The sequence below is a fragment of the Pelmatolapia mariae genome, linkage group LG14 (assembly GCF_036321145.2).
Source record: "Pelmatolapia mariae isolate MD_Pm_ZW linkage group LG14, Pm_UMD_F_2, whole genome shotgun sequence".
Classification (NCBI taxonomy): Eukaryota; Metazoa; Chordata; class Actinopteri; order Cichliformes; family Cichlidae; genus Pelmatolapia; species Pelmatolapia mariae.
The window spans coordinates 13,200,478-13,213,019 of NC_086239.1; the positions used below are offsets into that span (position 1 = coordinate 13,200,478).

The 12,542-nt window shown below is 39.4% G+C and overlaps 1 protein-coding gene across 1 annotated transcript in view; it reads left to right on the forward strand.

The window, feature by feature from the left end:
• The window catches only part of megf6 (multiple EGF like domains 6), a 54,551-nt gene that overhangs the window by 17,645 nt on the left and 24,364 nt on the right, over positions 1 to 12,542 (forward strand). Inside the window, exons 6-16 of the mRNA XM_063493955.1 lie at positions 2,619 to 2,741; positions 5,417 to 5,542; positions 5,795 to 5,917; positions 7,451 to 7,573; positions 8,314 to 8,451; positions 8,635 to 8,757; positions 9,116 to 9,238; positions 9,316 to 9,567; positions 9,732 to 9,860; positions 11,726 to 11,854; positions 12,250 to 12,378. Of these exons, the coding sequence (XP_063350025.1) occupies positions 2,619 to 2,741; positions 5,417 to 5,542; positions 5,795 to 5,917; positions 7,451 to 7,573; positions 8,314 to 8,451; positions 8,635 to 8,757; positions 9,116 to 9,238; positions 9,316 to 9,567; positions 9,732 to 9,860; positions 11,726 to 11,854; positions 12,250 to 12,378 (1,518 nt within the window). The remainder of the gene's footprint in view (positions 1 to 2,618; positions 2,742 to 5,416; positions 5,543 to 5,794; positions 5,918 to 7,450; positions 7,574 to 8,313; positions 8,452 to 8,634; positions 8,758 to 9,115; positions 9,239 to 9,315; positions 9,568 to 9,731; positions 9,861 to 11,725; positions 11,855 to 12,249; positions 12,379 to 12,542) is intronic.

Genomic DNA, 12,542 nt, shown 5'->3' on the forward strand with positions numbered 1-12,542 from the left:
TCCTTTCTCAATCTCTTGATTAGAAGCTTTACTGCAGTTGTTTCTTTATGCAGATGATGTACTCAGTGTTCATCTACTGTATAGGCAGACACATGCCATCTTTTACATGAGTCTGTGGTACTGTGTTCCATCAGCAATAGCACAAAAAAATGGTCACTGTACATTTAATTTAGGCCTTTATTTTACCATTCATTGTATACTTTTTGGGCTTTTAAACTCAGAGAGAAAAAAGTTAACTTTATAAACTTTTACATAGTGACACACCTATTATTTTGACTAAAATCATTGGTGCCATCTATAAATGAACGTGAGCATTTGTTCACATTCATCCATGTGAGGTAATTCAGTGGCCTTTGTGTCTTCTCCACAAGTATTTATTGAATCTGCTACATTTAAATGATCTGGCCTCTGTAGACCTACACATGCATCTGTCCACACAGGCAGTGCTGATATATTATAACAAGCGTGCCCTCCCAGTTCATCTGTCTCCTCTGAAAGAAATATGCTGAGTTAGCGGCGCGCCCATTTGTTCCTAAAAGCTACAGGTGTGAACAAATGCTCCTGATCTTTGACCTTTAAGACAGGATAGTATCACTCTAACATTTTTATGCCTCACAGGTTGCTGGAGAAGTCAGGAGTGAGCAGCATTAGCAGCTGTTCATTTCTTATTTTAGGGGCTTTTGTGTGAATTTGCGTGAAAGTACAACCTGATACTTACATAGCATTTTTCACTTGCACCAAACACTCATAGACTCACACTCCAATAGATGCATCAAGGGCAACTTGGAGTTCAGTATTTCGCCTAAGGACACTTTGACATGCAGGTTGGAGGAGCCAGACCTGGGTGGGTGACCCATTCTATCTCCTGAACCACAGTTGCCCCATTTGTTCACTACATGTGGTTAAATTACTGGCAGAAAAGAGTGTTTTTGACTTTAACATGTGGCAGAAAAGAAAGTGACGTTACTATTTTTAGAGTTTTATCTGACCAAAACTGAAGCACCCTGAAGATTTTGGTGAGAGAACTTGCTTTGAGTTTTTGGTTCTTACTAAAATGGGGTCTTTTAACATTCAGACTACCTTTTTTTAAAAAAAGAAAAAAATTCTACCTCATTTGTGCCACTACAGCAGTTCAGCAGCATGTTAGTAGGGCTGCTGTTTCGCCTAATTGTATGTGTTAGCTCAACAGTTCTGCTGTCATATGATATGATCTCCTGACCTGTGACACCTCCAGCCCTGCATGCACCTCACTGTGTGTCTCACGCTGAAATTATCTCAACTGGGGAAACCAATAAGCAACCTTGACAAACTTTTTTCTGTTCAGCTGTTTTGGATGTTAAGCATCATTCACAATAGCAGCCATACAAAAGAGCCTTGTTTCAGTGGCACACACCTTACAAGTGCATTGTGCAGTAAATATTTCTAACATCCATGTATATGTTCAAAGAATGGGGCAAACCATTAGGAATTTCTTTAGGCGACTATAGTCTTGCAATCACTTTGGAGAGGATTGCCCACATGGGTTTGCCAGAGATTTAAATGTGTAGAGAGCAAAACACAAACACAAATAAATGCACACATAAACTATCTGAAAGTGATTTAGTATATTTGTAGTACTTAGGAAATTCTCTGACCTCAGAGAAACCAGAATTATGGTTGTGTTGTGCTTGCTCAAATAAACTGAACCACATGTTCCTGGGAAAAATACAAAAAGAAAACACAAAATAAAACTTTATTTGGCCAGTCATTGCACACAGAGACATAACACAGGAATTAGTGTAATCTGAAAAAGTCAGAGATGACAAGAAGGAAGAGTTTGGGAGGATCTTATGAGCACTGTCCCCAATACGTATACGTGAGTTGAGGTTTCAGGTTTTTGGCTTCACGGCTTCCTTCTCTCTGACACACATGAGGAACTGTAGGAAACACAGTGATCAAATGAATCATGTGCAAAGAGCATGATAAACCACCCATCACTCACACCAAAGAAAGTGTAGTTGTAAAAGTCTTTCCTTCGGAGCTCAGAGTACATGTAGTTTGTGCTGCTGATATTCACCGTTTCATCGTTTTGTTCACAGGAGGTATAATATACAGTTAGCTTTTAGTGTTTTTCTTCACTAGTAAAACTGAATGAGCTGATGGGGGAATAAGCTGAACAGCACACTTAATAATTAACATTTAAAGCATGAGAAATTGGAGCTTAAAATTGGTTAAAATTACACAATTACACCTCTTTATTCCACAATCCCGTAAAATTGCGTTATTCATTTTCTGTTATTTGGCGTGTGTCAAAGGGAATGTTTAATTGGACCACCTCAAAGCTGGGTGGGACTTTTTTTTTTATTAAGGATGTAATAAATTCCTTGTTTCTAAAAAGCTCATTTTAATCCTTCATTAAATTGAACGCTGTTCTCTCACAACTGACCACAGTTACAGGTGTCTCATTCCTGAGCAAAGAGCAAACTTTTAATCAAGAAGCAGAGAAACTGTTCCATATTCATCACTGTCATGGCTGTAAATTTCATATTTGAATCAGTCAGAAGCAAGGCGTGGTGCATGAATACATATAAATATATATCTGTATGAGGTATGCATGCATTGCATATCTGTGTGTTCAGATGTAGACGAATGTGAGGAGCTCAATGGAGGATGCCAGCAGACATGTGTCAACACACCGGGCTCCTATCACTGTGAGTGCAGTGAAGGCTTCCGTATGCACTCAGATGGTCGAACTTGTATTGGTAAGTACTAAAGAAAAGGATTTACAGCACTTGTGGAAACTGTTTTCTATCTACATCTCCCCACACCGTATTTTACCACATTAATAATTCAGGATTTTTTGCAATCATTCTCTTTGTAATAAAACAGATAAAATACAGTTTTAAAAAAATGGGTTGAATTTATTGCACTTTTGAAGGATAGCCTGACATTCTGAGAATTTGCTTGTGAGCTTTCTTTCCAAGCTTTTGATGGGAATATTAATGTCAATCTCTCCATATTTATTTAAAGAAACTTAAGCAACAGATCATCTGAAGATCAGAGCCCTTTACTACACATGTTCATGACATTAGAAAGGTTATGCCATACAAATACTTAGGGATACACACTGATAATACACTTACTCAGAACATGGATGTAGAAAGTGTGTATATGAGAATCCATCAGCATCATTGACTCTGATGTTTTTAGTGTTTATGGCAATATTTTGTCATTTTATAAAGAGATACTGTAGAATCTTTCTTATAGCATTAGCAGCTTTGCTATAAGAAACAAGCTTTGCTATAAGAAACATTTGAGCTTTGCAAGTGCAAAGCTCAAATGTTTAATTTAAAACAGCAGTAAAAATCATAGAAAAAGCACTCCTCACTCTCCATGGTATTCTTATGTAGACTCCCATGTTTGTCAGGCTAACTGCATTTTATCTGACCCCTAACATGTGTTGTTCTTTGCTTGTGTTGATGAACTCTGGTAGGAGGTATAGAGTCCCCTTATGTAAGTATAACTGCTATAAATAGTTCATTTAATCCTCTGTCAGTTAAACTGATAAATGAACAGCTCATGACTGAATGACAAAGAAATGTGGGACGGTTTTTGAGGTTAACTGTTTTTCATTATTCATTAAAAGTAATTTATTCTTAGGTCTGTGTGCAATTTTCGTTTTTTGTTGTTGCCATGATTTGTGTTGATGCAGCATCTTATCTTATCTTATCTTATCTTATCTTATCTTATCTTATCTTATCTTATCTTATCTTATCTTATCTTACCAAGAGTGCAAACTGGAGGCATAAAACTGACATATACACTTTCTCAACTGCTGGTTAACACAAATCTGTAATAAATCAGTAAACAACTCAGTGCTTTTAAACATGCAGACATGGTCAAGATGATCTGCTGAAGTTCAAACTGAGCATTACAATGGGGAAGAAAGGTTGGTGGTGCCAGACGAGCCAGTCGAAGCATTTCAGAAACTGCTGAGCTGCTGGGATTTTCCCACACAACAATTTCTATTGTTTACAGAGAACAGTTCGACAAAGAGAAAATATCCAGTGAGCGGCAGCTTGCTGGGCGAAAATGCTTTCTTAATGTCAGAGGTCAGAGGAACATGGTAAGACTGCGTCAAGCTAACAGGAAGACATTAATAACTCAGATAACCAGTCATTACAGCCACGGTATGCAGAAGAGCATCTCAAGATATGAAAACTTGGACTACAGCAGCTGAGGATGACAGTGGGTGCCATTCCTGTTAGCTAAGAGCAGGAACCTGAAGCTACAGCTCACAATAGATGTCTGAAAAAATGTTGCCTGCTTAATGAGTCTAGATTTGTGTTGCAACATTCAGACGGTAGGGTTCAGACTGCGGGTGTTGGCATAATGGTGTGGGGAATAGTTTCTTAGCACAACGCGAAATCGTAATCCCAAAGTGGGAGATATCATGGATGTGGAGCAAATGTGATGCTGTAACATGAACCAAAATCTCTGTGGAATGTTTCCATCACCTCGATAAATCTGTGCCACAAAGAATTAAGGGCGTTCTAAAGCCAGTATTAGCAAGGTCTACATAATGAAGTGGCCAGTGAGTGTTCAGTCCAATGAAAACCAGACTTCATTGGTAGCAGTCACTGAACACAGTTAATGCCAGAACTAATTTCTTCACTTTGGGTTTTGTACAAATGTAACAAACAGACATAGTGAAAAAAACAGAGAATGAAAGCGTAGAAGCACAGAGCTTCATTGAATAATCCTTGTGAGAAATTCAGACACAATTTAAAAGGGGAAATGCAAGGCGGTAAAGTACTTTTACCCTTTTAGGGCCATAAAATTTGTCATTTAATGAAACAATTTGTTACTTGGAGAAAATCGGTACATCTCTGTTTCTATGTATGTCTATGTATGTCCCCTAATGCTCTCAGTTTCCAGCTGCAGCTTTGTGTTAAAGGATAGGTACGGATGCAGAAGGATGGCTAATTGTGTCTGTGGAAGTCATCAGGGTTAAAAGCCTGCCGTTCATTCAGTTTTACAGCCTGTGTCATCATGTCTGTGTTTAGAGCACCCAGAAGGCACACGGCTAATATTCATATTTGGCACGTCATTAAGTTGCAGGAATGATAGGATGGAAAGATCATTAGAAAATAAACCAGAGGTAGTCATTGGACCAACAGGCCTATTGAAGACCTTTTTTTTCCAGTTTCCTGCATTTACCCAAGTGTTTTCCACAATTATACAGCTGTGCAACTTGAGCTGTGAAAGGCATTTTGAATTGCCAGAAAATTCAGTTATATTTATCATCCTTTCTAAGTTACTGAAAACTTAGTGCGACTTTCAGCCCCATTAAATCTGCACTTGAGCACCTGAGTGGATGGGCTTTATGATTTTTTTTTTTTTTACTGAGCACTCGTCTATCTTCTTTGCTCTTAAGCTGTGAATTCCTGCTCTGTCTTGAATGGTGGATGTGAACACAAGTGTGTGGACACGGGGGACAATCACTACAAATGTGAGTGTCGGAAGAACTACCAGCTGAAGAGGGATGGGAGACACTGTAAATGTAAGTCAGCCTAACTTTTGGTGCAGAAAAATCTATTAAAGTGGCAGAGCTGTGCATTACACAGCTCAAAATCTGAATAGTCTTCATGGATTTTCTAATGCACTGATTAATTTTACTAGGAATCTTGTTGTGACAGAAAATATATTAATGTGCATGATTCAGATGTCAAGAATACAAATTGCCCTCATAAACCTGTCCTGACCTGGCTTCATTCTGCAAATATATGTATGTGTATGTTTCTGCTCGTGTTAGTGAGGGACCCCTGTGAGGAGAGGAATGGAGGCTGCAGCCAGATGTGTACTTCAGAAGAAGGCCGAGTTCACTGCAGCTGCCGACCTGGTTTTACACTGGCTGGAGATGCCAAGAACTGTGAAGGTGACAAAGCCCTCTCTCTCACTCACATAGCTATAACTCAGATAAGACCTCTGATTTCCTGTGTGTGAGAAAGAAAGTTTTCTATGCAGTCCTGTGGGAAACTAACTACACCATTACTGCTTCCCTAGTAACTAAGAGGGCAAGTAGCAACGAGGCGCTACTAATCAAATACACTTAATTATTTGATCATTGGCAGGTGTGAGCAGGTCTAAGCATTCAGGTGTGTGTTATACAATGCCATAATCTTCCCAGCAAATTCACCCTTTTGTGAGACTTAGAAAAACTACAACCTATCAGACTCTGCAAGCCTCAGTTAGCATGCTGAATGTTAAAGTTCCTGATTGTTCAGTTACAAAAAGAATGAAAAGTATGACTTGTCTATAAAAATAACATGGCAGCATGGCACAGAACAAACTGCAAGGCTTCTGGAACAATGCCCTTTGGACAGATAAGACCAAAGGCAAGAGGTTTGGCCATAAAACACAAACACAGGATATCATCACAAAGACCTCATTCCAACTGTCAGGCATGGTGGTGGAGGAGTAGCGATTCATGCCTTGCAGTCATTGAGTTGACCATGAACTCAACTGTGTACCAAAGTATCCCATATGGAAAAGATATATACAAATATTATAAAGTTTGTATCTGTCTTGTGTGAAACTTGTATGAAAAGCATACAAGAGTGAAAAAAGATATAAGATCCCTTGAAAAATTATATAAATGAAACTTGTATGTTTTGGATACTTACTAAAACAATATATGAAAGTAATGAGAAAGTGGCCACTTTCATGAGTAAATCATGTAAGCCTTATATGATTCACTATATGAAGTAGGCCACATCTTATGCAAGTCTTTTATAAGTTTTTACTATTTCTTTTCCATATGGGATTGCAGAGTCAAGCAAGGCTGAAACTGAGCCATGAAACAGGACAATGAGTCCAGGCACAGCAGCAAAACTATAACAGAATGACATGAAATGAAAAAGAAAATAATCAAGGTCCTGCAGTGGCTCAGTCAACGCCCAGATCTCAACCTAAATGAAATTTTGTGATGGGACCTTAAGAGAACTGTGCATAAATCAATGCCTACAGACCTCAATTAAATGAAACAGCATTCAAAGTAGGCCAGATTCCCTCTGCTACATTGTGAGAAACTCATACGGAAAGTAGTTACTTCATGTTATAGCTAATTGTGGTTCTACAAGTTGTTGAGAGCTGTAGTTAACTTTCCACAGGACTGCGCACATCTACTTGTTTTAGGAACTCTGGATTTGGTTGGAGACTTAGCTGCTACTTGACCAAGAAAGTCAGGTTACAGGATACAAGTTTCATGAACACTGAAATCCTGTTTACCTCCGCTGTTTCCTAATATGACGCTGAATAATATTCTGCAGTTTTGCAATACAGTAGATAAATCTTTGACACAATCAGTGGACTTTTCTCATGCTCATGTGTTTCTGCCTACATGTCTTGGTGTATCTGTTGACATTTGTCATACCAGTATCTAAAGTGTAATAATATTTGCCTCTTATAGACATTGATGAGTGCAGCTCTGGCCATGCCAAGTGTTCCCATGGTTGTGTCAACATGTTGGGTTCCTTTAGCTGTGTGTGTCATCCGGGTTTTGAACTCGGTGCTGATGCTAAGCAATGCTACCGTAAGTAAGAACTTCAGCCTGCCTTCCACAAACTGTAAAGACTGCTGAGTGCTTTTTATTATGCAAATAAGGGAACAACTTACATCATTTCAGAATGACTTTGCTGAAAATTTTCGGATTCAAATGTGCCTTAGTTTTTTTAGTTTTACTTTTACTTTTACTTTTACGTTACAATTTTAACAAGATGGCTTTCGGTTGCTCGGCTGTGAGACGTTGTCACCACATCAGGTAGCTCCACATATTTGAGTTAGCAAAATTTTACACTAAGTGCCCTTCCTGATGCCACCCCAAAGGAATTTTTTGACTGTAATGGGAATTGAACTAGTAACCTTTCCCTTGCTAAATAAATATGAATACCACTACACACTATAGCGCAGGCTGGTGCAGATTGCACATTCTAAAATCATTTCCTTTTTTTTCTGCTAACAACAGAACACAACGCAAATACCAGGTTACTTGTAAACTGCTCTTTAATTTGAATCACAAAACTTTGCTTGCAAATATTTCAGTGTAACACACAGGACTGACATGCATGATATGCCTCAAAATTCAACTGAGTCCTAAGTTATATCCTATTTAAATCCATCATACTCTCATTAGGTATTTAGGTTGAGCATATAAAATGCAAAATGAAATGTGATTTACAGAGTCACTATTAGCCAAAAATGCCCCCTGTCATTGAGCCTATATTTCATCTGTGATTGTGTACTGTTGTTGCGGTTTGATCCTTTCATCTCCAGGCATTGAGATGGAGATTGTAAACAGCTGCGAGAAGAACAACGGAGGTTGCTCTCATCATTGTGAGCATACCACCAATGGCCCTCTTTGCTCCTGTAACCAGGGCTACCAGCTGGACCAAGACAGGAAGACCTGTGTAGGTTAGACCTTCTATATATATATGTATATATATATATATATGTATATTTAAGTACTAAAAATGCTTTAAAGACATAGTACTCTGTCTTTATTTCTTTATTTTGTTTTCATTTAATGTGTTTTGGCTCTGTGCTTCAGTCCTTCAGAAGGGTCTCTTCATACCAGCTCTTTAATACTTTCCACAGATAATAATGAGTGTGTGAGTGAGGAGTCCTGCTGCAGCCACTTCTGTAAAAATTATCCAGGCGGCTATGAGTGCAGCTGCTGGCCTGGTTACAGAATAAATCCAGACGGTTGCAGCTGTGACGGTAAGATTGGACTCTTAGCAGATCATCTAGTCTGGTACTTATTAAGGTTTTCTGTGTTGTGGCAAAGCTGTGTATGACACAAATTCTAAAAAGCGTATTTACTAAGTGAGTCCTGAAAAATTAATCCTTTCAAGGCCAGTTCCTACTAGAAAAGGGGGGAAAAAAGAACATTTTACTCAAGAAGTGATGTACAGTCAAGTGCAACTTCTGGATGGGTAGAAGGTGTTAAAAACACTGAGGTGAAACAAAAAAAAAATCCATATCTGTGTCATCCATGTCTACTTGCAGTGCTACACTTGAGTTCCTCTGTCATTAGTTTTTCATCTACTTGCACTATGTTTGCATTTTCTTCTGTTAGACATTGACGAGTGCCTGGCAGAGACTTCGGACTGTGAACAGTACTGCATCAACACTCTGGGAGCGTACGAGTGCTTTTGTCAACAGGGCTTCCGTTTGAGTGAGGACCGGCGCTCTTGCGTGTGTGAGTAACATTTTCAGCTTTCCAAATACCACTCTGCATTTCTTCTTGACATATAACATTGTACTTGGTCTCTTTAGCTCTTTACGGCAGAGAGCTGGAAGAGGAAGATGAAGAAGAGGAAGATGAGGAAGTGCAGCTCGAGGCTGGCAGATTACCAGACCTGTTGTTCCGCAACGCTCCTCAGCTCCTGCAGTACACGGCAGCCTTGCGCTCCCATTACGGCAGCGAAGATGATGATGACGATGATGGTAGTCACCGTGGTGACAGTGAAAAAGTATTAGAGATCCTGAGAGAGCGCAGGGGAGAGCTCAGACTGGAGAGTCACATAGGTACAGTAAAAAAACAAAACCCAAAACCAAAAAAAATCCAAAGCATGTGTGCTGAGTCTGCACTTTGTGCCTGACCAGATCAATATTATTTTATTACTCTCCTTTTGTTTTCCTATTAAATGTTGATGATCTTCAGGAATTTCCTTTGGAATTTCCTTTTTTAGTGTGTCTAGATGACTCATTTGGGGAGGACTGCAGTGTAAGCTGTGAAGACTGCGTGCATGGAGCGTGCAACGAAAACAGAGACCGATGCGAATGTTCGCCTGGCTGGACGGGGGTCATCTGCAACGAGAGTGAGGATCTTTAAAAGTGTTCTGAAGTGACGTCTTTCCTTCATAGCACAAACACTGTCCTTCGGGCTAAATCGTGTGCCACCTGTCATCAGTGTACTGTAGCAAGTTAGCTTAGCATGAAGACTTTGCTCCATCCAGAAGTAATAAAAACTATATGGTGGGATTTCTAAATACTAGGCTATATCTCATTGGCTTATTTTGCACAAAAAATTTAAAAATTGTGGCTTTATAAAAGTATTTCTTATACAAATGACACATTATGACAAAGCCTTAGAGGGGAAACTGGCTCCATATTTACCATTATTTTAAGTGGCACATGATCATCTTCTCATCTCACTTTCAGACAGAAAGGGATGAAGGGGAGACATTTATTTATTTATTTGTATGGGAAAATTGACCAAAGCAAATGAGTCATGTCCAGATCACATATCTGATTCAGTTGTACAATGAACAGTACAGCATAGACAGGCATGCACATAGCCTGGATTGTCTCACAAGGCACATCTTTTCCCAGAGCTATTTGAACTGCCTTTAGCAGTATGGTCTAGTTAAAGAAAGATGACATAGCTCCCTGTGTGCATCGATCCAGCGTCATGTATCAAAGCCTGACGGCTCCTGTGTGGGAGGCTGTGTTGTTTATGGGCTCCAGAACACAAGAGGGCCAGGGGAATCAATTTGTCTGCTACTACAGTGTGGCCAGGACCCACAGCAAGAGCACAGCCTGAGGCCAAGGATGTCCACTACTGGGTTACAAAGCAAAGCTTCATTGTTCCCATCCAGCTCTGTGATTAATGGCTGTCTTTTGGTCTGAACCTGAGGAGGAGAGCCACGTGTGATAAGTCCATTAGAAGCAATCTGTCACTTTTAGAAATGAGAGTCTGAGGGAGGCAGTGTTCAGATGCACACCCTGAAGGTGATGGGCCTGGGCAGCATTTTCAGGTGGAGTAGATGAGGAATATTGCTGCCTGAGGCAAAGATATGGGGAATGGTGCAGTAGGCAACAACATAGGGGGCTATAAGGAAAAAAAATATGGGCCATGTATGGCCTTTAAAAAATGTGACATATAACATTTTTATTGTATGAAGTTGTATATATATAAAAAATATATAATTAACTGGGATACTCTTTCCCATATCTCAAATAATTGAATTATATTTGAATCATATCGCTGAAGCAGTGTGCCAACTCTTAATACTGCTGTTGAAGCATTACAAGTATTTATGGTGTTTAAAACTAGCTCTCTTTGTTATACATGTTGCCTCAGGATGCCTTAAGTATTTATTTTATTTAACCAGGAAGTCCCTTGAGATTACAAACTTTTTTTCTAGGGAGAACCTGGTCAAGAGGGTACCTCAATACAAAACGACACCCTTGCCTACTCACCTGTTCACTGCCTTTTTCATATATTATTATGATTTCTCTAAATACGTCTTGTCCCTTCATTTATATATTAATTCATTCATTCTGAACTATTTCCTGTTCTTATCCTGTTCCAATACCACAGGGTGCTGCCGTTGCTACACTATTTTAAACAATTTCATCCTGCGATATAAAACTGTTGTAAAAAAGTTGCAATATGGAAGTTAAGCAGCAGTTAACTTGATGGATTCGAATACTTGAGCACGTCTTAAACAGCCAGCTGTTTCTTCTCAGAACTGTTAACAAGGCCATTGAGATTAAGAAAGTCAGGCAAACCCACAACACCAGGAAAGAGAGGACGGAAGCTGAAAGTGTTTACTGCCTAGAGCAAAACTCTAGCTTTTGATGTGTTTATTTTCAAATTTTAAAAAAAAATTATATATCTTTGGATTTCCACACTGAACTTTTTTTGAGCCAAAAAAATCTTCATCTCCTTTCTCTTCAGCTTGTCCACAGGGGAGCTATGGGCAGGCCTGCAACAGCCTGTGTCGCTGTCAGAATGGAGGCTCCTGTGACCCTGTGACTGGGAAGTGTTTGTGCCCCCCTGGGGTGCAAGGCTTGCTCTGCGAGGATGGTTTGTATACACGCATTCCTACAGACGCATGCAACCACCTGGGTCTAGTTTGCTTGCGACCCCCTCCACATGAATTTGACTTTGTGATTAGACATCTGTAAGAATGCTTTTATCCTCTAAAACTGACGAGTCATTAAAAAGATTTATGCTAGAAAGATAGGGAAAAAAACATGAATTAAAGCTTGTTTCATACCAGGGCGATTATCTTATAAATAACTAGATTTATCTTGATATCCCAGTTTATGGAAATCACTGCCCTATATTCTGCTTCAGTGTGTGCTGAATGAGTCATTACCATTATTAAAGATGTCTTCTCACAAATGAGGCATGTGGGCTCTGTTGTATTTTTGAATCTAAGCAGGGACTAATTTATTTGGCATTATTCTTGCTCACAGGTTGCCCAAAGGGTTTTTTTGGGAGGCACTGCAGAAGAAAGTGCAACTGTCCAAACAGTGTGCACTGCCATCGTCTCTATGGAGGCTGCCTGTGCCCTCCAGGATTATACGGGCGTTTTTGCCACCTGGGTGAGTGAGAATTGTTAGAGTTCAAAATATTGGTGATAGCAATGTCAGTGTTTTTAATGTCACATATTAAAGAAAAGCTTAACAGTCAGGAAATATGAAACTTTTACTGCATTCGCTGAAGAGAGACTGTCCATGCAATTGACAATATTTACTGTTGTGTTTCC